Genomic DNA, 24,901 nt, shown 5'->3' on the forward strand with positions numbered 1-24,901 from the left:
CACTAGGGGTGGAACGGTACATGTATTCGTATTGAACCGAAACGGTACGGGCGTCTCGGTTCGGTACATGAATTTACACGGAGAATACACAGTATAAAAATAAATAAAACTTGCGTGCAAATTAATTAATGTAACGCGGAACTACTGTTAGATACGCGGGTTCTAGGGACACCTAATCTGTAGCCCCGCCTTAGCTCTGAAGCTAGTCGAGCTCCGCCTACATGCAGGTCGACGGTCCAGTGAGTGAGTCAGAGATAGCAGCACTAAAGGACGAGTATGGCGAGTGGTGGCGATCCGCATGAGTTAGAGGACCCGCCGGCCTCTTTAGATTGCAAGTTTGGGAACACTTTGAGACTGTATGGATGAAGCCTGGAGCCTCCCGTGTCATGCCATCCCGCCTGGTGCCTTCCTGGCTTCGAAAACTTTGGTCTTCGGGTCAGTTACAGTAGTACAGGCGAGAGAGTGGTGGAAAAGACGAGGACTGTGTGTCGGCGTTGTTCAGCAGTTGTTGTGTATGTAAGTGGAAATACATCTAACATGCTAACGCATATCCGACGCCATCACCCAGCTGTACCAATCGCTGGAACGAGACAAATGAAAACTGTCCAACTTCTCCTCCCTACACTGCTTAACCAGCCTTTAAATACAAATAGAGCTTCAAGTATTTGCTGCATGTGCTTGAACCTCGTTACAACATGCCATCCCGTCCACATATTTGTTGTTGTTGTTATTATTGTTTATATATGCAATTTGCACTTTCATAAATAAGAGATGCTGTATTTCCAGTTTTATAGCTGATTGTCTTATTTTGTTTACAAGTTACAGATGGAGTGGAGTCTTTGTTTACTGTTAACATCTTACTTTACACACTAAAGGCTGTTGCAGCTAGCTCAGGGGATAGACTGTATGACACTAGGTGGTACAGCCTGAGACATGCACAATAAAAAAAAATTTGCCTTCTGCATTTTTGTTATGCTTTTCCCTCCATTGTATTGAACCAAACCGTGACTTCTGTGTACCGTTCCACCCCTAACATGCACTGGATTTATTCTCCTGCAACGGTTATACTGTAAATCTGTCAATTGAAGGATTCTTTCACTGATTGGTACCGGTTTTTTTTTTCTTCCAATTGAAACTATTATCCTAAATAACCAGTACAATGTTTCAATACAAATTCCAATACTGCGCAGAAGGAAATCCTAAATCTTAAAAGCTCATGAAAGTCCCCCAAAAATTTGGGATGGCTACATACCCCTAGGGCTAAGTGGGAAAAAGGATTTTATTGTAATTTGGGTGTAATGATCCCTTCACTTGCCAAATGTACATATTATGTAGACACTCCTTCCTCATACTTGGCAACCCTTCCACCAGTGAAGGTACACCAACATCTTCCTCATCACATCCATGTGTCCCCCCCCCTAAGCTCAACCACTTGGTGGAGGCCCAGAAGCGCTCATCTGAATGGATGCAGGAGCAGCTCCTGGAGGTGTCCCACTCTCGAAGTGGCACCCTACACAGGCTTGAGGAGCAAGAGAGGAGCCACAGGCCTTTTATCCATAAGAGCAACTGCCTTACCACTCTACTGGAGGAGGACAGAGAGAGGTTGGTGCACCAAACCCTAGTGGTTCAGATGAATGCCGAAGCAAAGACAACATTGATATTTCCTATTTCCTACTAAATCGGTAGTCTGCCTTGAAGGTAGACTTGTAGAAACATCCATGCCTTTCAGATTCCCTCCCAATATAAAAGAGATAAGGATTTATAGCTAGTGTAGAAGAGGCTAAGGAATTAAAATATTTCAGCGCACTGGAACAAGCCAGGTCTGAGCTCTGTGATGTACACTTGTGCAGGCTTAGATTATTTAAGTCTTGTGTTGGTCTGTAATGCTCTTCATGGCTGAGTGAGAGAGCAAAGGCACTGTTGGCTGCTGCATTTCTACCACCCCCAGTGTATGTGACCTCAAGAGTGTACTTAGAGTTACTCCACTCAGACACAGTCCATTACATCCTGGACTTGGTTAGCCCTTGCGGCCAACCTGGCTCTGTTCACTCTCCCTTGTAAACACACAATCATGCACTCACATGCAATTACATGTACAGTCCAAATTGGCACCCTCCTGCCCAATTCAACAATACCACACAGCCTTCTTCTAAACCAAGTAAATGAGCTGATGGTGTGGTTGTGGGTAGAACGATTCCCTTCAGAAATAGAGAGCACATTTAGATGTGGCCTACGGGTATAGCTACATCTAACATGAAGGTAGTCACTCGTTCTCCTATGCAATTTGATGCCCACAACGGGGCTGTTGTGTTGAAGTCCTGGGTTGTCTCGGCTCATGTACCACCAGTCCACTCTGTAATCTAGCTGTGCAGAGACTGGGCCCGCACTAGTTTTGCAGCCTTGGGAGGAGACTAGTTGTCTGCATCTGTGTGCCAAACTGAAAACGTTTACTGATCCACCACAGGCACACACGCAATTAAAGACCAAAAATAGCCATGCCAGTAGAGTGATTAAGTTTACTAGAATTCAGTCTATTCAAATACAATGTGGAAACCCTAAACATGCACACATAAAGGCTTTGTGGTTCATCTTGGCCTAATGATGATTAATACATGAGTAGACACCATGTCTGTGGTGCAGTGTGAACCCTGCGTGGCTTATACATTTCTGACTGTTTGAACACAGAGGATTTTCATCTCCCTGCCTGCCCTCCTTTATAAATTCCTTTTAAGAACACACGCCTAAAAGATCACACTTGAATTTATCACATAATCTGAAGTTGCAATGTTAGGTTGGGCTGCGGGGTATATCAACAGGTTTTTGTCTCAGACCAAAGTAACTTCTTCTTACTCAACTTTTAACCCTTTCTCCCCTTTCAAAAAAGTTTGAGCTGAGTCAATGCTTGCATTTATCCACAGGGTAAACAACACACGGCACATGGTGAGACAGCCTATCCCTTTCATCTCCCTCTATGACCTGTCCTTACATCTTGCTCTGCAGTAGCCTAAATATTTAACAGAACGAATTTCCACTCTTACTTCAAGTCCTCTTCAACTATCTTTCAATCTCCCTCGCCGTTTCTTTTCAAAGTGTATGCTCTGAGCCAAGAGAGCCACTCAGCCTAGCTTAAAATCAGCACCCCTCTCTCTTTTCATTTCCCTACAAAAGTAGCTTCACAAGGTGCCATGTGCACAGCAGATGACCTGTTTTAGCAGTGAACTATACGGGATATTCCAGTCACGGCATATAATCACTTTATGCCATAGTATGAGCCCCTTGCGTGTCAAAGGATGATTACATCTGCACATCACAATGCAGCAATCTGGTTGTTCCAAACTCAGCTATCAGAGCATGCTCTAAGTATGTGTGTGTTTCCTATGGTCTGTCACTGGGCTGACAGCATCTCAACATTAACTGCACACACATGTTCAACACACCGAAGAAATCCATGCTCTCATCTGTTCACTTCTGAATCACAAACCTTTCACAGGCTCTACCCTACACCCACAAACCACTTTTAAACTAGATCATGTTTTCACACGTCAACTGATGTGGCCTTCTCATCAATACATCATCAATAAGTCCTACAGATGTAGGAAAGGGAGGCAGATGATGTAGAAAATATTATTTAAAAGACTAAGACAAGGCTACAGCCATGCTAGCAGCTTTGTGAGGCTGTACTTAGGCTCTGCAGTGCTTCGGGCTAAATGCTAAAGTCAGCATGCTAAAATTCTCAGTGACAGATGCTGACATGCTGATCCAAAGTAGGTATAATGGTTAGGATGTTCATCATCTTAGTTTAGTGTGTTAGCATGCTAACATTTGATAATTAGCACTAAACACAAAGTACAGCTGGGACTGATGGGAATGCCATTAGTTTCGCAAGTAGGTCTATTTAATTATGAACAAAAGTATTGGAAAAATTGAAATTTTTACCGATTGACCAAAGGCCAGGGGATCAATAAACAATTAATTCTAAGGGGAATCTGAATGTCTATACCACATTTCATGGCAATTCATCCAGTAGTAGTTGTCATGACATTTCACTCAAAACCCCAAATGCCGAGCTCATGGAGGTGCTAGAGGAAAAGTCAGGGGACCACGAACATCATTAGAATTTATCCTCTAGGACCATTAATGAATGGATACATAATTTCATGGCAATTAATACAATAGTGGTTAAACATTTCACTAAAATGTCAACCTGCTGGTGGTGCTAGAGGTCAGGGGATCTCGAAAGTCAGTAGGATTTCTCTTCTGGGGACCATTAATTTTGCTACAAAAGTACCAATCCATTAGCTAAATATCCTAATTGTTGAGATATTTCAGTCTGCACCAAAGTGGTGGACCGACCGACCAACAGATGGACAGACTGACATTGCGACACGTAGAACCACGCAACTAGCATTGCTAGCAAGCAATCGATGAAAAACAAAAGCTATCTGGCTTGGTTAAACATTGTGAAGGAACATTTTTATACATTTTCCTCAAGGGAAAAAGACAAAGTAAACTTGGCTGTGTCGTAGCGGAAACCAACAGCTGTTCTGTCCATTCCTCACACGCAAACACACATCCACCATCTGCTGGCTCAGCCAAAAATGTGTCAGGAGAAGATGTGCATAAATTACCATGGAGTCTGGCAGTGCATCACTTCAGAGCAGAACCACTGTTCTGATCGCAAGCTGTTGGGCCCATTTATTAGCTAGCTATACCAAGCATATGAGGTCAATTTAGTCTTTCCCTCAATTTTATTAAACTGCTGATTAATGAAAAGAAGAAAGCCTGCCTGAGCAGCTGCTTTTCTTTTTGCATTTTCAATATTTTTTCTGTGACCCTGTACAGCATAATGCTTAGTACAACTGGAGGATTTGTCAAAAATACGGCAGCTAAATTACACCCCTGGATGAAAATACGAACTATGATGAGCTAGAATGCTCCTCTCATATGGGGCAATGTTTGAGGGTTTTCTTGGAAATGCCTTTGAGGGATCGGCTCATGCTTGTAATTGAGGAAAAGCGCTGCAGATTGCCAACCCCTCCTCTAAGCAAAACAGGACCTCATGAACTCTGGTTTGGGAGTTGATCTGTGGAAAGGAATTGCAAGGAATGAGGAGGATTTTTTCTCACATTCCACAACCAGAGACATATCTCATCTTACTTACCTTTCTTTGCAACAAAAAAAGAGTCAAGGCAGAATAATCAATCAGGTTGATTACCCTTGTGTGATCTGCTACACTGTGGGGCCCATAGGTGATAATGAATTTGCAAGCGCTTAGGATGAAAAGCGGCAAGACTTTTCCTAATGTTTCAACAACACATTATAACCTAACCTCACAAAAGCCAACAGCTAAGTGCATTCAAAATCAAGTTATCACCATTGCAAACCAAAAACAGGTAAAGATGAAATGTTATTAACCCCAGTGACTTTGAAAGACACAGCCAGTCGTAATCAATCAATTAAGGGATTAAATAAAATGCCAACAAGGAGCAGAATGCAGGCCTTGCATAATTTACTCACACAACTGGCATAGTCAATAACTCAATGGGCACAGCCTGGGAGGAATTCATGTTAGTCTACAACACAGTTGATTTGGGATATATGCTGAAGACCTACTTGGGATGTCACAATACCAAATATCTAGTAGTCAGTACCGACACCACCAAACGTCCATGATACTCGATACCAAAACCGATACCACGGTGTGTAAAAAGAAAAAGAAAAAACAATAATACGTAGACCATGGTTTTCCCTGGGTTTTTAGAGCACTTAAGTGCACATGACGCCACACGAACATTTGCATATTAGTGAGGACATCGCGCAATTATTTGCATCTAACTTAGTGATTGTTGGTTGCAGCGAAGGAGAAATAACTAAAGCAAAACTTGGAGGAGCAGTTTTGTCACTTAAAATGAGAATAGCTGTTCCACCTTAAAGCCAGGTCATCTTAAGTTAGTGAGCCTGTGCTGAAGTTGTCGCTAGCTCCGGGGCTAACCCGTTCACTTTAACCAGCAGGTAGCAAGAAAGGCACGGAGATGTGGCTTGGGTCTTGAGTTGTAGAATTTATTCACTGACAGCGACAAATAAACTGTACATAGACTGCACTGCTACGTTCACAGCTATAACACATTCCGATCAGTTTCGGTATTGCAGGAGGATCTAATTACGCTGGACTACACCCAGGACAACCAGAGAAAATACCATGCAGCAAGTCACCATGTCAGCATAATTCATTTGGATACAAGCATTTTATTTTGGAAGATAGACGGGATTCTGAACGCCAATGTCCGCACTCCACACACACACAGCAGAGCCGAGTGGTATTTGTGTTACAACACGCAACCCATGTACCCAGGGTTCAAAATTATTTTTTTTTGTCTACCAGCTAAATGGCTAGTGAATGTTCAAATAGATTACCATTGTTTTTTCGGCTGGTGAGTAAAGCCAATCTACCAGCCACTTGCATATTTTACCAGCATCTGGCTGTTAGATGGTGCCTATGTACCTAACTGGGAAAGATACTAGAGATGTTCCGATACCGATACTGCCTAAAACGCTGGTATCGGTATCGGGAAGTACTGGAGTTTATGCACCGATCCGATACCAATGGTATCGGGCCATCTCTAAAAGATACAGAGAGGATTATCAACGGCCGCTGGTGCAGATGAACTAATGCTACACCGGTCACTGTAAGTGTCATAAAACCTTTGTGGGTAAAAAGTCAACACTTATCAATACTTACCTGTTTAACAGGCATTAACATGCAGGAAGTGATATTTCAATCTGCTGCGTCTGCATGCGGCTTCTCTCATCGCCGCGCTGTTACACAAACACAGCATGCTGCTCTGCAAATAGCAAATCTTTACAGTCTAAAACGAAAGCTGTCGTTTCGTAGTCGGTTTGCCACAAATCTTAACATTTGGACAAGTTCTTGTAAACTTGGCTGCTGCTGTAAACAAACCATCCTCTCTATATGCATGTGAATGCGGTCATTGTTATGTTTGCGTTCTTCATTCTTTGTAAACTTCACTTAGTATTTTATTAACAGGAATAATGTGATTTATTTTATTGACAATAGCTTAGGCAAATGTCCAGGCCCCATGCACTGAGCTTTCTTTGTCCCCCCGTATGAACAGAACAGTTGAATAGCCCTGCTAGGCTTTCTGCAGTCCCATTCACCTGGGATAAGCTGCGAACAGTCCTTTTGCATGTTCAGTGAAACGAGCGATTGACCCTGCCACTTTAACTCTTGGTTTACAAAACAATAGCCATACTTTTTTTAGATTGCAAATTAGTTGTATAAAACAATGGAGCAGATGAAAGTGGTTGTGCTTGTTACATACCTAAGACTTTACACAATCACCTCAAGTGGCCAAAACAGCTCGTCACAATGGGTAAGGTAATGTTGTTTCACAACTTCTAAAACTACTTTTTACAAAAAAAAAAAAAAAAAAGTACAATCATAAAATACAATCTACTCAGATATGTATATTATTGTAGCTGAACTTGTGCTGAAGAGAAAAAAAGGCATGGTACTTTGAAAATACTGCTTAGCTTTGTTAAAATTGACAATATCAGAGGAGGCCAAAATCATCTGTGTGTCTGAAAACACCCTCAGACCCCAGAGGGTTGAAAGGGTTGACTTGAAACTCTATCACCTTTAATTCTATGAAGAGATTGGGGTGCCGTCTTTCAGGTGCTTCACCAAATTTGAGGCGTTTCCTCCCTTTGTTTGAAATGAACGATGGCATCGTTTGCACACCGGCTTCAGAGCATCAATTATTTGTCCGTTGTAATCTGCCTCGAATGCGAAGTATTTCCATATTAGACTAAACTTCGCTATCTTCTCTAGTTTTTCCCGTGTGCTTGTAGGCGTTTTTCATAGGGATGTCCCGATCCAAATTTTTTAATTATCGAATATCTGCCGTTACCGAGTACAGAGTACCGATCCGATACTTGTATTTGCTCAGATAATAGAGCTGCACACCGTTTTTTTTTGTTTACGATAGTAAGTAAACAAAGTAACTAAAATATGTCTTAAGCTTAAAACATTTAACTTGGTTCAGCAAATGAGTCTTTTCTCTCAACACGAAAACAGTTCTCTTTAGGATCCCAGCAAACCCCAAACCAAAAAAATAAAAACAGATTCAAGTTCCCCGCCGGACAACGAAAACTACACTTAGTGGCGGCTCTTGGGCTTCTTTTCGATGCCGGCTCCAGGGAATAACAGCCTGTAAGCATGGCTAAGAAGTGTGGAGAATTGGAGTAACCCACTTCTGTAAAAAACGATGACTAAGAAAGACCAACTTTTTTTTACTTGGTGCCAAGGGCTGGCAAGCTACGAGACACTCTGGACAGACACTGGTGAATGGCCGTGCGCCATCTTGGTTTAAAAGTGCCGGCATCCAAGCAGTCTGACGGTGTGTCTGTGGCATGGAATGGCATGATTAAAGGTGGCGATTACTACAAGTGTAAATGATGAGTAAGGTTATCAGGGTAAATGCTGATCCCCGATCAGTTAAAAAAATTCCCATCTTGGCTGCGACCCGATGCTTGCGATCGGGGCATCCCTAGTTCTTCTTTACCACTTGTAGACCGACTAAAACACATAGGCCTCTATGCTGCCCCATCAGTTCTGGAAGACTTGCGATCTTGGTACCAGCATTACCAACGGTACCAATGCTACTGCAGAAAAACAAGTACTGTCACGTTTTAAGAATGTTGGTACCGACTTGGTACCGAAATACCATATCCATTTTATTTCTACATAAACAGCTGGTCGAAATGGCAGAGTTTTAGACGGAGCCTCAACGACCACCCAAAAACTTTATATGGATAAGCGAGATAGAGAGAGAATGAAGAGAGAGAGCGCCCAGCGGCGTTAGAACAAGGCAGTGAATCAGAGAAATAAAACGTGTTTTCACCGATTCATCACTAGAAATGCAACTGTAGCAAGAGATGACAGAGTATCTTAATGCTTAGAAATGATTCTCCTCCTATAAAATGTGTTGTGTTAGCACAGAGCTGCTGAATCTGGAGCTGACAGAAACTTTAAATAACTATGGAAACATTGTTTGCACATATATAGGACTACAGTCAGTCTTTTCTGCGGCACAAATGTTGGACACTGTTATTCAACCTTTCATTGCTTTATTTAAATATATAAGCAGTCTCTAGATTTCCATGACCATGATGGTGTAAAAATGCTTGAGAATTTAATGTCTAAATGTGAAGTTTAAGTGTCTTTTAGGCTGTATTGTAAATTCTTGTGTGATGACAACATAACACAGAGGAAATAGCTCTCCTTTAATTGGGGAGTAGATGGTTTTGCTTGACAGAAAAAAAAATACCAACAGAGGTACATTTCCCAGTGAAAGCTGGAACTAGGAGCCATAGAGCGAGTAAGTGCTACGGTAGGGTAACGTGCATCACACACAGGCCTATATGTTTATTTTCTCCTGCAGCGCTGGTGGTACAATCATCAGGCGAGATTAAATATAATTTAGTTTCCCATTATGACTTCTGCCTTGCGTGTTGTGACAGACGAGACTAGCAGTGAGAGTAATGAGAGTATAATCTGTCATCCCTCCCTGCTCCACTGAGCTCATACATTTGACTTGAGTAATACCATAGGAGAGGGATACAGAAGAAATTGATGATGGCAAGAGAATGATAAATTGCAGTTGCTAAAACAAAATTGCAATTCATTCCTATAAGTGTGGAAGTAAATGAGAGAAAGAGATAGAGAGGCGGTGGGGGAGGGGGAGAGAGAGAGAGAGAGAGAGAGAGAGAGAGAGAGAGACACACACACATATGGATGTAATTGAGGGCCTATGAACTGATGATGTCATCTCAGTCAGGTTATCAGGCCCCAGGCAAAGCAGCTACAACTCACAAAACATGTCTCTCTTTTTAAAATACATGAGAACACGCAACAGTTCCTAGGACATGCCAAGTTAGGCCTACCACTTATGCATCATGGTTAACATGTTTGCTCAGGCTAATTCTGCAAACAGAGCGTTAGCCTTTCTAGTTTGAATTGTGATTAAAGCTTTAGTTTTCTTCACAACACTCACACACAAATACATTCTGTCCTTCCCATTAGCCTCTTTGGCATGGCTACACAATGACCTCATCTAGAATGGGCTGAACTCCAGTTACACACACCCAGTTACACACACACATACACCCAAGTTACACACAGTTACACACACACACCCAAGTTACACAGTTACACACACACACACACACACACACACACACACACACAGAGTACAGTCCCATATAAGGACTTGCTGATGATGTAACAGGCGCCACTGACTGAGACTCAGTGTGCAGAGCACTTCTCATAATGTTTGGTTTTCCGGATGGAATGTCCACATCACTGGGATCTCCGGGAAAGGGAGAGATGAAAGAGTAGGGACGATTTATTCTCTGAGGATTTTAAAGGACAGAGGCCAACGGCAAAGCACAGGTAGGAACAGTCAAACGCCTTGTGAACAGGGAAAAAAAAAAAAAAAAAGATATAATGTGCATTTAAAAATGTCCCTTACAAACTTTTTAACTGCAAGATGAGTTACAGGCAAAGTATGGTCTAGTTCTGCATATAGATTCGATTGGACGTCTTACAATACAAAGTTGGTATCAAATAACAAAAGTGCACTTTAAAAAAGGTGTCTAAGTTGATTATTTAAAGACAATAAATTAAGTCTCACTGAATCTTTTACACTGAAAATTTAAATTTTAAGTTATCACTGTGTACAATTTTGCTTTTTGAATCATTATTGACAAGACAATACTCAACTAAAAGTAAGACCATTTAAAAACAATCTCAAAGTTAGGCTACCCTATCTATGTATTGGGGCAATATACGATCAATATTTAAACCAGCGATCAATTCAATTCGGAACATTAGATCTTTGTTAATTTAACCCATCCACATTATAGGTGATATCTATAGCAAAAGTACAGATGCTCTAAATGTTAAATTTACAGATCATGTTCTCCTAAAAAAACCTAAACACAATGTGCAGTCATATTTTACACATTACATTGGCTGCCTTCAAAATCTCACCACAAATTAATACTTTTCCACAAAACTCTCCACATAATACATTTTTAAATGTTAAAAAAAAAGAAGAAGAAAAAAAAAAGGCCTTTTTAATTAGGACACATAGGAAAACATGCATTTAAACATGTAGACTTTGACCATAAATGCAAGTAGACCAATGTCGGCACCCTGGATATCTCCATTATGTAACACTAGCAGCAAACAGTCCACGCTTATATGCCATTTATTCCAAATAGTACAAATCGACTGGTGAGAGATCAGATTGAAGCGTGCCTCACTTGCAATAACACATGACAGAAAATGTACAGTGTGTATTAAATGCATGTGTACATTGCTGGTATGCATCTGGGGAAATGTAGGAAGTGACAGCACTAATAAATGTAGCCAGTCTGTCATTACTTATGGAACAGGGGGGAATTCCTGCCTCTCCTAGCTGGAAATGGGAAGGCATTCGAGGTGCCCAGGAGGAGGGTACTCAAGGGTAGAGGAACTTCCTAATTAACAAACACTCCCTGCCAAGGGACCATCTGCCACGATAGTCTAAACATCCTACAGAACGCATGCTGCCTGGAGAAAAGTGCAAAACTACATGGACATATCTACATGTTTTAGGGTTTACAAGTATGGACACACACAGATAGATGTACAAAAGAGAAAATAAAGTATTACTAGCTTCTGTAGAAGTTATGGAGGAAGAGTAGGGAGGAAATTGTGATTTAAATTATGAAAATTGAAATAAATGTTTATGCTTGAAATACACAACTTAGGAAATTATTTGGGTCTAAAAGTTGTGGCCAAGAGGTTCTTGGGAGGCTGAAATAGGAGTCAATTACACAATAAAACCAGGCCACAACATTCAGATTGACATCAGCGGCATTTGTTTTTCTTTACAGACTCAAGCTCCTGATTTTAAAGGAGAGAATACCAGGAGCTAAAGGAGAAGAAAAGTAAAGAGGAGGTTTCAACTCTAAAGGACGAGCTGACCAAGCTGAAGGCTTTTGCACTGCTGGTTGTAAGTGAACAACAGTGTCTGAGCGAGCTGCTGGAGGAGCAGCAGAGGTGTCGCGTCAAAGAACTGACCGCCATCACTGACAACATCAAGCAGGTCAGTGCCGCTTACCCCAGCGCAAAGAAGGAGGAGCTCAAATCCCTGCACCATAATCAGGTTTCCATCTTCCACCAAAGCCAGAACACCATGACAGCCCCAAGCATGCTGTCAGAGGTCGAGTTACTGAGGAGAAGGGTCGTGGAAATGGAGGGAAAGGACGAGGAGCTGATACGCATGTGGGACCAGTGTCGAGACCTGGACTGCAAACTGGCGAGGGAGACAAGCCACTGTCGTAGCTTGAAAGTTGAGGTGGATACACTCAATGGCAGAATCAATGAATTGGACAGGATAGAGGAAGCTTTAGGTAAGAGCAAACAAGACTGCAGTATTTTGATGGGCAGCTTGGAGCGAGAGAGAGAGGTTAGCAAGATGCTGTATGGTGAGCTTGACACTCTGAAAGTGAGAGTGAGAGAGCTGGAGGCCGTTGAGGGCCAACTGGAAAAGAGTGAGGCGGTGATTAGGCAGGACCTGGCCAAGCTCAGGTCACTGACTGTAGCTTTGGTGGAGGACAGAAAGAACATGGCCGAGAGGCTCCAACAGGCTGAGGAAAAACTCAACAGGAAGGAGGGCAAAAGAAATGAGCAAAGTAATTTGACAACAATAACAGAAAGACTAAGAGAGGAGAGGCACCAGGCACTGAGGTCTAAGGCAGATTTAGAGGAAAAGATTAAAGGCATAGCAAAGGAAAAACATGAGCTCCAAGACAGACTAAAAACAGAGCAGGAGAGGAGCGGAGAGCTACAGAGTAAAATAACCATCATGAGAAAAAGGTTACAAATCTTGGAAAACAGGAAAGAAAAAGAGGAGAAGTACACACACAGCTCTTATCCAAACAACGCTAACCATCAGTGCCAAGCAGGGGACAACAAAGTCAAGGAATTGACCCGGGAGCTAGATAGGTTGCAAAAGAGACTACAGGACAAGGAGGTGTTGGAGGGAGAACTGATGAAGGTGGAAGAGGACTTTGAGTCCCTGCAAAAGAGGTTCAAAGATGAGCAGAAGCGGTCCCAGGCACTAACAGAAGAGCTAGAAGTGGCAAAGAGAGAGCTTTCCAGGTACGAGCAGGCAGAGAAGCAGGAGGTCAACCAGGAACATCTTCTCCTTTGCCGTCTTCAGAAGGAGCAGGTTAAGTCCAGACTATTAGGCAGAGAGGTAGACACCCTGAAGGAGAAACTCCAGAAGCTGATGGGGACTGAGGAGTCCATCTGCAGGGTTCAGGCGGATCACTCCACGCTGCAGAGGAAACTGACCCAGCAGGAAGCCAGTAACAGAGAGCTGGCCAGAGAGATGAAGGAACTGAGTAGTGAGCTAGACAGGCAGAGACTAATAAAAAATCTTACACCTGGTGCTAACAGACAACACTTCTCAGACCTCCGTCAGACCACCAAAGAGGTTCAGACTGAGCCAACAGGCCGCCTGCCGCCTGACTACAGCAATAAACTAGATGAAGAAAACGAGGATGAGGACCCAAACCAAAACACAGAAATCATAAACAGAAGCTCTCTTGTCAACAACCTTAATAGCTTGAACTGTGCAAATAACAACATATGCCAATATAGCAGCCATTCAGCCAATAGCGTAGATATGCACCAAACGGTTAATGGAGAGGTGATGATGTTAACACACACACCAGGGCAGCCCTTGCACATCAAAGTAACGCCACATCATATGCTCAACACAGCCACACTCGAGATTAGCAGCCCCACTGGAGACGCAACTACATCCTACACTAGCACAGCTGTCATTCCAACAAGCGGAGCCTCACCTAAACAGAGAATAACCATCATCCAGAATTCAGCTCTGTCCGCAGTTAATACCAAAACCCCACCGTCGAGCCCTGACCGCACCGTCTCCCCACTTAACAGTACATCAATCTCTCGGGTGTTAAGTCCAAATTCATCACGCTCAGCGACACCCGATCACAGCAACTCCCCCATTCAGATCGTAACAGTCAGGACCTGTTCTCCAGAGCCAACGGAGGCTGCAAATCAGACCGTCTTCTGCAAGACAACGGTGCGGCAGAATAGCTGGCAACATCAGAGGTCCAAGAGCACCGACACAGGCCCAAGTATCATCGCCACAGAGGATAACAAGATTCATATCCATGTGGGGAGCCCATATATCCAGTCTCTTAATAGTATGGCCCACAGCATCCCACAGCCTGTTGGGCCATACTATCTCCGACATGAGCAAAGGACTCAAGTGCTCGCCAATGACTATCATGTCAAAGGTGTTGGCAAGATTACAAGTAGCATCACTATATCCCCAGCTACCTCCTCAACTTCACATTCTCCAAATAGAATAGTGAGTGGCCTTTGTGATTAGGTGAAAATGTATATTCTGAACAAACAGTATTATGTTCTGTGACATTCCAGGACTAGACAACTAAAACACCTCACTTTCTCTAGAACCTCGAGAGAACCCAGTTTATTGTATTTTGTAACAATCATGAAATAGATGCTTTGTGGTATTTGTCCTATTAGAGCCTATGTAAACCCTACTCGGTCTAGTAAGTGTGTCCTTAGACTTACTGACTTCAACAATCCTTTATAGCCTGTATGACATGTGTGTATAGTGCCTGTATGAGAGCTAAGTGAGACATCATCGCAACCAAATGTTTGATGTGCTTTTACAATTTTCTGTTTCATTCATGTTTTTTCTTACTGTTCATTAAAAGTGTTTGTGTTGATTTTATTAATTCACCGTGAATACTTGGCATCAACACAGCTAATAGGTTGACAGACAGTTTAAATGCAAAACAGTTGGAATCAGAAAATACAAAAAAAAAAGCTGGTTTGATTTTTTTTTTTTCTCCTCTAGGGCCAAGTCCACACTGCAAAGCACAACACATCAAGCACAGATGTATTCATTTGAAACATTTTAAAATGAATTGAAGGGAGGAAACTACAATTACTGGGAAAGTAAAGGTTTATGCGTTTGCTAAGTCTGATTAAACGGTTCACCCACTATCTCAACCACAGCAAAATTCCTCACAACTCTGTGTGTGTGCACACTGAAAAACTCAGCTCATGTTATTCTGACACAATAAAACTTGGAACACCTAGTGGTGATGGGTCTGTTCTGGTTTTATGGTGGATGGACTGTTAAAAGCCTTTTTCTATTCTGAGCACAAATTATAAAAAAGGTAAATTGTTATTATCAAAGTCTTAACACATTTAAAACTGACAACTGATATACGATTAAATCCCTTTTCAACTTTTGCATTAATCCATTAACTCCTTCACTGTCAAAAAATTGGTTCAAGTTGCAAGCAAAGAGCAGCCTATAGTAAGCTATTGCTGGTCAGTCTTGTTTGGTTAGCCACTTATGTTGCTACAACAGGCAAAGCATTCTGCACAGGTCATCTCCTGCCAGCTTAGCCTCCCAATGCAGACACATGATACAGTTTATTTCATGGCTGTGCTGATATGCCTTCTTTATAAACATTTCCTGTTTTCTTTATCAGATTTTCCTGTTTGTAAAATGCATGTGGGACATGAAAGTACACCAGAGTCAAAACTGGTTAGTGGTCTGAGTGTCACTTAAATGATAATCTGATACAAAAAAACACTAGACTTAAACCAATTTTTACAACTTTGTTGTTAAACAAGGTTTAAGCTTTAATTGAGCAAACTGCTCTGTAAGGCACGCAGGTAAAGGAGGCAGGAGATCTATCCAGAATATTAAAGGTAAGATGGATATGGTTGCCAAATATAATGGAAAATAAAAAGATTTAGCACACTAATAAGCAGTATACATAATTGTTTTTAAAATATATTATCAGTGTTTCCAAAATAACCCTCATACACGAGGCAAGGGGGTGACTTTCCAAATTGTAAAAGCATCCTGAAAAAAAAGTTAACGGGAACCAATTTATTAATAATTTTGAATTATTCAGTATTATCTATTCTACGCTTGTATGCTACATATCCTCTTTGTTGATTGTAATCATCAGTTAGGTCTACATAATATTGTCTCTCTGCAAAGCACTTGAGTCAATCTTTGTTGTTTTTAAATGTGCTCTATAAATAAACGGCTTGGCGATTATCTGTCTTTAGGTCAGCCAATTCATTTTATACACTGGAGACTAGTATCAACCCTAAAACCTTAATCACAGCATTCATGGTTTTAACTTTTTTTTTAAAGCTCAACACCACAAAATAAATGGTTACATAGTGTGGCAAAAATAAATAGCCTATTAAATAGCTTTAATAAAATTGGGATGAGCCATTTAATCTAAGAATCTAGCTGACAGTACTGGGGGACATTTTGGTAGCAGAGGCTGGCAGAGAGCCGGCATAGCAGGTGTATGATGACAAACACGGATACACAGCCACACTGACATCACCAGTTGGCAAGGTGGAAACCAGATGAGGCATTTGATGATACTTTAGGTCAGATTGGAGCTGCACAAATCTCTCAATATAAAAGAGTCCACGGATTTATATAATTATGGTATTGTTCTTTTATATGAATTTGACAAAAGGGCAAAATGCATAGTGATCAAAGCTCATTACACCGTGGTGTTGTTGGGCAAACATTCCTTAATAATAATTCAATATACATAATAATTAAAGTGGTCTGAGAGAAAACTTCTGCACCTCATCCTTCGCTCTATACAGGCTTTAGTAAATCTAACCGTTGCCGGAGACTTTGACCAATCACAGGTCATTTCAGAGATAGAGAGCGTTCCTATTGACTGTTCTGCTAATGCAGATATGCGGGGCACCCTCCTTTGGTTAAATGTATGTTTACTATAGCCAAAAACTCAGGGCTGCAGCTAAATCAGGGCTGAACAATTGGATAAAAGACTTTATTGTGATCAATTTATATACAGTACACATAGGAATGCAATTGTGTATAAAAGTAGCCCAGTTTATTGTCATGGGAGCAGACATTCGCTGTGAAAACAGTCAGGAGAGCTGGTCTGCTGTCACTGTATGAAGCCAGCGCATGGCCACTCATCTGATGTGAGGGGCTAGACAGAGGGGGCAGAGGGAGAGCTGCAGGAAGAGGTCTCACTACTTCAAATGTTGGCTTTTTCTTATTCTACCTTCTGCAGCTAGGACATGTGTTACAAATGAGTTATCTTGTATTAAAAGAAAGTGGTGCCACACACAAGTTAGAAATCTGTCAATTTGCTCACCTGTAAAGGTAAACGGCTACACGGCTGTCAACAGGTAATGTACAAACATCTTACCATCATTAAAACTGGGAACTTGTAAGGCATAAACGTTCCTGTAAAGTTTGATTGAGGAAGATTGGAGAAAAAAGGAAGTAGACCTTAATTTACATGTTATATTATTATGCATATGGCTTAGTGCGGTTGGGGCCAATAAGGGTAAATAAAAAGAATTGCTAAACATTACCTTAAAATTAATCATGCTTTCTATTTACCAGAATGTGTGAATTTGTAACACTTTACTCTTCTACATTAAAGTACACAAGTACAGAACTTGGTGAGTATTGTTTGTACGTGTGTGTTAGTGTTGCAAGAAGTGTTTTGGTCACTCTGTAAAAATACTAGAACAAAAAGTTCTGCATTTAAAATGAACACATTGACTGGCCTAATAATAGTAAAAGGGTTAGTAAAAGCAACAAAAGTGCTGAAAATATCAAAAGTAAAAGTACTCATTATGCAGCAGAACAGCCCCTGTCATTATGATGTTACAATATCATATACAACAATATGATCTGATTATTACTGTAACATCACTTTTACCTTTAAAGCAGCCATATTATGCTCATTTTCAGGTTCATAATTGTATTTTAAGGTTGTACCAGAATAGGTTTACATGGTTTAATTTTCAAAAAACACCATATTTTTGTTGTACTGCACTGCTCTCTCTCACTGCTGCAGATCCTCTTTTCAGCTGGTCTCTGTTTTAGCTACAGAGTGAGACCTCTTTTCTTCTTCTTCTGTACTATCTTTGATTGCACTGCACATGCGCAGTAGCTCAGATGTAGATCATGTCAGCTAGCTAGCTCCATAGACAGTAAAAGAAAGGCTGTTTCTACAACTTTGGTCAGTTACAAGGCAGGATTAGCTGGGAGACTTCTAAATGAGGGCGCACATGTAAGTAGTTCTTTCGTAGATTATGGTGAACTTGTGTGTGTTGTAGCAGTGCTTTGCTATTGAGGATGAGGTAGCATGCTAGCGTTAGCATTAGCGTTAATGCTAAAGCTACGAGCTAATGGTTGCGGTTAGCCTGCTCGTTTCGGCTTGTGACGTCACAAGCCGTGCCGATTTTGAACAGCTCACCCAGAGACTGAAGGCAGGACACATTCAGAAACCGTATCTCACTCTAAACAGCATGGATGGATTTTTTTCAAAGTTTGTATGTGTGTGGAAGCACCAGAGACACAACATAACACCCCAAATCCCAGAAAAAGTGATTTTTTTCATAATATGGGCACTTTAACTACCATACTTTACACATTACTATTTGGTAGGTCAATCCTTAACAATGTCGTTTTAGAAACACGTTTTCTGTGTAAAATTGTATTCTGAAAATTGAAACTAAAGCTGTCAAATAAATATATATCATATATATAATGAAGTAAAAAGTACAACATTGTCCCAGAAATTATTGCGATAAACGATAATATTGTCGTTCTGAGACCATTTTCATCTAATATAATGATAATGACATAATAATGCAGGTACACCTTTTCAAAGATCAATAAACTTTTATTTCTAAAGAATATTTAACACTGGAACTGGAAGACATTTTAAATATCCACAATATGTCTTTGATCTCCTTTAGTATGTCATCTTTCACGCTGTTGTACAGTTGTGGAATTGCCGTTTCTGACACGTATATGGTCTCCCAGGTAATTAGTCGAGTGTGATAGACTACAGACTCTGTACTGCATTTAACAATTATTTATTAAACACTAAATATTAAATTTAAATAATACATTATATCTATCTATTTCTATGTGACTATCTGCCACATGGCGAGTAAATGTTTGTACCAAAATAGTTCTGTTTTTCAGTGTTTATTTTGGCGAAGGTGCAGCTATACTTTCTTCTGCTCCTCTGCAGGTCGGAGCTTCGCAGGGGGGCCAACACACACACACACACACACACACAAACACACACACACACACACACACACACACACACACACAGCGTTTACCTTAGGCTAATTTATTAGCTAGTAATTGGCGATTTTTGACAAGCAGGTAACGGAGTCTCAGTTCACCGTCCGGGAGCCTTTGACACACTGACAGCTGTAGGCTTGTACCGGTTAATGTTCTGTGCATTGTCGGACACGTACAGCAACTTTCCTGAAACCGCTTGCAAGACTGACAAGTCCACAGCGGCATTTATGTCCGTGCCTGTCTCCACCGCCTCCACCTGCAGGTTGTCAACTGCGTGGTTTGGAATGAAAGGGAGAAAACCGGACGCCGAGTAACAAGGCGGATATCGCTCATATACGTCTTCTTTTTTTGACGGCGCCTTAACGGCAAAGTGCTGCGGAAAACCCTGCTCCAACTACTCGCATTTTCTGTCTCTCTCTCTCTCTCCGCCAGGAGTCCCGCCTCCACACAAAGACCATGCGACTCACAAGAGGGTTCACTCCTCGTCACGCTAAGGAACCAAGAGTGGTCCTCCAGTCTCTTTCGTAGAGAGAGAGAGAGAGAGAGAGAGAGAGAGAGAGAGAGAGAGAGAGAGAGAGAGAGAGAGAGAGAGAGAATGAAAACAAACAAGCATGCAAATGGAAATTATCGCAGCCGGAAAATTATCGAGCTAATTTTTTTTATCATGCGATTAATTGATTTATTGACTATCGCGACAGGCCTAAGTAGAAATATAATGTAGTGGAGTAGATGTATAAGTATAAAATGGTAAAACTCAAGTATAGTAAAAGTCATGCACGTGCAGAGGGGTGGGCTCTGCCCCTTTTGCCCCTCAAGCCCAAAGTGCCCTTTTTTTGTCCAGATTTTTTTTTCACCTTTTTTCTTTGACGATGGCCCACAAGTGGTCCGTTTAAGAATAATATTTAACAATAATAATTAGCTAGATAAAACGACCTAAACCTTCATATCACATGATGACCAGGCTTCCTGCCAGGCGCGCCACTTAGATACAAGTGAGTCCATGCCATCCGTCGGCGGCACGGCCAGCAAGAGCGAGAGAAAGTTGAAGTGCAGGTAAGTGTGCTTTTGAAGTGAATGTTTGTTATAGAGGCTGTCGGTACACGATCCGTTCTGCCTGCACAATCCGTTCTGCACATGCGCAAGATAATACTGTTTTACGTATCCATACGACCTGCACGATCTGTTCCACGCTAGCCTATGGCTAGCCTCCACCGGGAAGCTAACGTTAGTTTAGCTAACAGCTAATTCGGCTAACCGCTAGCTGACAGCTAGATTCAGTCTAAAATAACGTTAACTCAAACGTAATGGGAAAAGCAGGCTACAGCTAAATTAAGACTTCACAGTAATAACAATAAAGACAAGTATTGAGTGATTGTATTTTAAATGAGCACAAGTAAAGTAGAACTGACGTAACAGCTGTTATATATGTTAGGTGTTTGTTATATATGTCAACGTTTATTTTCAAGTTTTATTTTGAGGGTCTTTTAAAGTTATTACATGCTGTCTCAGCTAGCAGTTAGCCGAATTAGCTGTTAGCTAAACTAACGTTAGCTTGGCTGTCGACCGGAAGCGTGGAACAGATCGTGCAGTGTCGTAAATCCTCGTACAACCGCGCATGCGCGAACATTTTGCGCATGTGCAGAACGGATCGTGCAGGCAGAACGGATCGTGTACCGACAGAGGCCTCTAGCCGCTGCCACTACATAACGAGTCTCCTCCAGGATTAAAACAGCCAGCAGGCAGCTAACTTTGAAGTAGTAACATTTCGTGGTAACTGCACGAGCTGCTGCGGCCACAATTACTCAACGTGTGATAGCCTTATGGCGTCACCGTTTCATTCTCTGATACACAAGAGAAGACAGCAGCAGTTCTCTGTAGGTTAACAGAAGTGTGTGTGTATGTGTGTGTGCAGCAGCAGCAGTTCTCTGTAGGTTAACAGAAGTGTGTGTGTGTGTGTGTGTGTAGCAGTAGTTCTCTGTAGGTTAACAGAAGTGTGTGTGTGTGTGTGTGTGTGTGCAGCAGCAGCAGTTCTCTGTAGGTTAACAGAAGTGTGTGTGTGTGTGTGTGTGTGTGTGTGTGTGTGTGTGTGTGTGTGTGTGTGTGTGCTTTCTGCCTCTCAACCAGCAGCCCACTTAAAAGAACATGTCACTTCTTTGGGAAATTAGCTTAGGTTATTTGTAGTCTGCGGTGTAGGTTGGTGGTCTATACATTTTGACTTAATAAAGGACATCCTTATATTTTAAGAAAATAATCTGAAACATGCTGCATACCTTTGCAAATCCTTTTCTGATTCAAATCCTACTAGCCCACTGCTACAGAAATCTGATTCAGGTTGCAGTTATAGGCTACAGTTAAACTGTTTCTGGTTTGATATCTCGTTATCTTGTATTTGTGTGAATGTAGTCTAATGTAAGGCTCTATATTTCATTTTGAGGTATACAGTATTGTGGATTTAGTATTATGTAACATTTCATATTGCACTTTCTATATACAGTTTGGATACTGTATGTAAGATTACATTTTGCTTGGACAACGGTTGCATTTTTTGGATATATTTGTGTGAATGTAGATTAAGGCTCCATATTTCATTTTGAGGTGTACAGTATGTTAAAATGTAAAATATACAGTTTTTAAAATAAAGATGACATACTGTATATTGTTAGCAAATCTTGTTCCATATGCCCTTTTTTGAATTTGAGCCCCTGCCCCTCAAAAGGTCTCTGAACGGCCCTGGTAAAAGTACATCAAGATTGTACTTAGTTACTCTCCACCACTGGTTTGCGTGTGTATGCAAGTAAGAGATAGAGTGAGTAGGCTATGTCTGCTAAATATGAACATTTATTTTTAAAACTTCCTGAAAATACACTAACATATTTTGCTCGGCAACGCAGCAGCACTGCTGTCCAAAGCAATTAGGCCAGTAACGTCCATCCCTAAAGTACAGGACTGCCCTCTATTGGTATGCAGAGTGCATAAGTTATGCAAGGAATAGCCGCAGGGAGCTTTCTCTCTTGATGTATGGAGATGAGGATGAATAAATGCAATAAGTTATGTATAGAGGAGAGATAGCTGTGAGGTTCAAGGGAAGGTAACTTACAGGGCATGGCAGACAACGTTAGAGCAACATTAACGTTACCATAATCCTTTTCTGTCATGATCCACACACAGACATACTAACACACGTGTTTACACACCTTCTGCTCGTAACAACTCTACCAACTCTAACATTCACTGTCTTAACAACTCACAGGTAAGCTATACAAAAACTCGCTGGTACTTTGTGTGGCACACTTGTCACTACCTTTATCTATGGTAACTGACGTTAACGGTTCACAGAATGAAGCTAAAGTTAACAGCGCTGCGGCTTAGCTAACGTTAGCTTACAGTTAGCAACTGACATTTCTCGAGACAGCTGCAAGCTAAAGTCAAGAGCTCGCTTACCAGGAGGACACACCAAAATCTCCCGGACCACACGTTTCAGAAAAAAAACAAGATACTAAAGTTAAGCAAGATAGCTGAATTACCCTCGTGCGTCCACCACTCGTCACCCAAGTCGTCTCCCATTTTCCTCAAGCTAGAAGTCTGTCCAATCCAAATCTACCGCTGAGAGAGCATGCTGGGGTGTGTTCAAAAGCAGCACGTTTAAAACATGCAGTGTGTGGCTTAAAACGTCAACCAAACGGGACACCACGCGGACTAAACAAACATGGTACGTATGTGATGGGTTTGGCCATATAAAACTTTATAAGAACATAACGTTACCTTCGTTTTTGTGGTAAGTAACTCCACCTTTCCACCTTACTGTAACATTTAGGCCTATTTGAAATGTCACATTATTTCCTTTTCTGATAAGCTCATCGTGAGTGCAATTCCCTCTCTTTGAACTGGTCTATTTTTCATTTTGAGCCCTTTTCCCTAATGGCATTCAAATCGTCAGGCTAATATCTTATTTAAATAAATACCAGGTAAACTTTAATAACCGTTTGACCAAAAACAACTGTAATAATAAAGAGTATGGCTTCTACTCACACACTCATATGGTGCCAATGCTGCAAATCTTTTTTTTTTTAATCTTCATCATGAGATGAGCAAGCACAGTAACCCTAAATTGGGTTTGTAGCGTCAAAGCTGCTACATGGTTGATTTGAAAAAACTAAACTCTGTATGTATTTTTTCATAAAGAAAAGAAAGCTTGGGGCCTAGGCAATAGTCTTTCTAAATATGCTTTGACAAAACCATAGACTGTTAGGATTTAATATTAATATTTATAGTCTAAGGACAAAACATGTCAATTTAGCAAAACTGTTGACTGAGTACCTTAATGAGGATTATCTATTATCTGTTTGGGCTACAGACACATGGTTGCAAAAAGTCAAAATATTTACGAAGGCGTATTAGTGCACAAATCAACAGTAGCTTACACAAAGTAAAATATAACATATAGTAACTGTTACATTATCAACAGGGAGACAATGTCTAAGCTTCTCTTTCAGGCAGTGAGAGCACTTTAAGCCACACGTGCAGTGCCTGCCTCTTTATACATGTGTCTTCTGCTCTGTGTGCCGTTTATGTTTTAGCTATAAAAATAAAAAATAAAAAAAAGTTTGAATTTTCTAGGTCTTTGTTGTTTTTCTATCTGGGTCAGTTGGAAGCCCCACTGTATTTGATGTCGAAAGTAATGAGGACATGTTTTAGGAGAGGCCAATTTATTTTAAAGACCATTATGATGCGGTTTGTTACCATCAAATCAGACACGTTCTATGAGTTTCCTTTTTGCCAATATAGTTGCCTTGAAATGAGCTATACACATGACTGGTCAATAATTTTGGTTTTGCATGTATAACGCCCCCTCTCTACCATACCCTACCATACCATAAAACCTTTTTTCCGGAAATTAAGAGGAATAAAGGCACAGCCTTTTGCTTCAGTTACTTTTGTTCTCTCTGACACTTAATTAGTAGATGCCAAATAAAGGATATCTATAATTACATTTAGTTTATAAACCTCAAATGTTAACCTTTTTACAAATGACGTGCAATTATAAGATACACCCTCATTATAAGGTGAAGTTTCCATAGAGGAGGAGAGTAGTGACCTACTGTTCTGAGTGTTTCTACATAATGTACAGTACAAAACACATCTTTACATCATTTGTCATTATGACTTGGGAAGGGTGGTCTTAGAACAAAGGAAAGAGAAGAGAAAAGAGGAGGAGGCGAATGATGTGTTTGGAATAGTGCCCTCTTTTCTGCAGCTGTAGCGGAGAGGAGGGATAGGTCCTCTGGGAATAATTGCATGCTTTTTTGTGTTTCTGTCATAATAACACATTTCTGGCTGGTAGAGGCTATGAGACGTTTGATTAAAGTTTTGCCACAAAAAAAGAACAGACTGATTACTGGGGAAATTATAAAGGCTATGCTGTATAACCCTGAAAATGGGGAAAGAAAACAAATCAAGAAAGAGAAGGGAAGGATGCAGTCTACACATTGTGTTGAGGGCTGCCAACATTCAGGGAGGACAATGGGCTCTAAATGGCAGCTTTGTATGTAATTAAGCATCATTCCTGTAAAACACAGGCCTCTTCCTCATTTGTCATTCTCTCTGTTCTTCATTTGGCT

At 41.1% G+C, this 24,901-nt stretch overlaps 2 protein-coding genes and 1 long non-coding RNA gene across 6 annotated transcripts in view; 2 read left to right on the plus strand and 1 right to left on the minus strand.

Annotated features, from left to right (window-relative positions):
* Positions 1-23,005, minus strand: part of cmss1 (cms1 ribosomal small subunit homolog) — a 41,661-nt gene extending 18,656 nt beyond the window's left edge. The window contains exon 1 of one of the 4 annotated variants that reach the window (XM_036003987.1): positions 22,808-23,005. In XM_036003987.1, the coding sequence (XP_035859880.1) occupies positions 22,808-22,847 (40 nt within the window). In that variant the 5' untranslated portion in view covers positions 22,848-23,005. Of the gene's footprint in view, positions 1-22,803 lie in introns of all 4 variants that reach the window. The other 3 variants (XM_031293712.2, XM_031293703.2, XM_031293694.2) reach the window with 3 other exon arrangements.
* LOC118495540 lies at positions 7,567-17,627 on the plus strand. The gene is made up of 3 exons (XR_004897993.1): positions 7,567-7,625; positions 14,529-14,534; positions 17,617-17,627. It is a non-coding gene; the product is annotated as an uncharacterized LOC118495540 (long non-coding RNA).
* Positions 10,303-14,874, plus strand: LOC116045789 (filamin A-interacting protein 1-like). The gene is made up of 3 exons (XM_036003985.1): positions 10,303-10,471; positions 11,962-14,536; positions 14,622-14,874. The coding sequence occupies exon 2, from the start codon at positions 12,264-12,266 to the stop codon at positions 14,499-14,501; it is 2,238 nt and encodes a 745-aa protein (XP_035859878.1). The 5' UTR covers positions 10,303-10,471; positions 11,962-12,263; the 3' UTR covers positions 14,502-14,536; positions 14,622-14,874.
* Positions 23,006-24,901: the final 1,896 nt, after the last annotated feature.

This window comes from Sander lucioperca, chromosome 8 (assembly GCF_008315115.2).
Source record: "Sander lucioperca isolate FBNREF2018 chromosome 8, SLUC_FBN_1.2, whole genome shotgun sequence".
NCBI classification, from domain to species: domain Eukaryota; kingdom Metazoa; phylum Chordata; class Actinopteri; order Perciformes; family Percidae; genus Sander; species Sander lucioperca.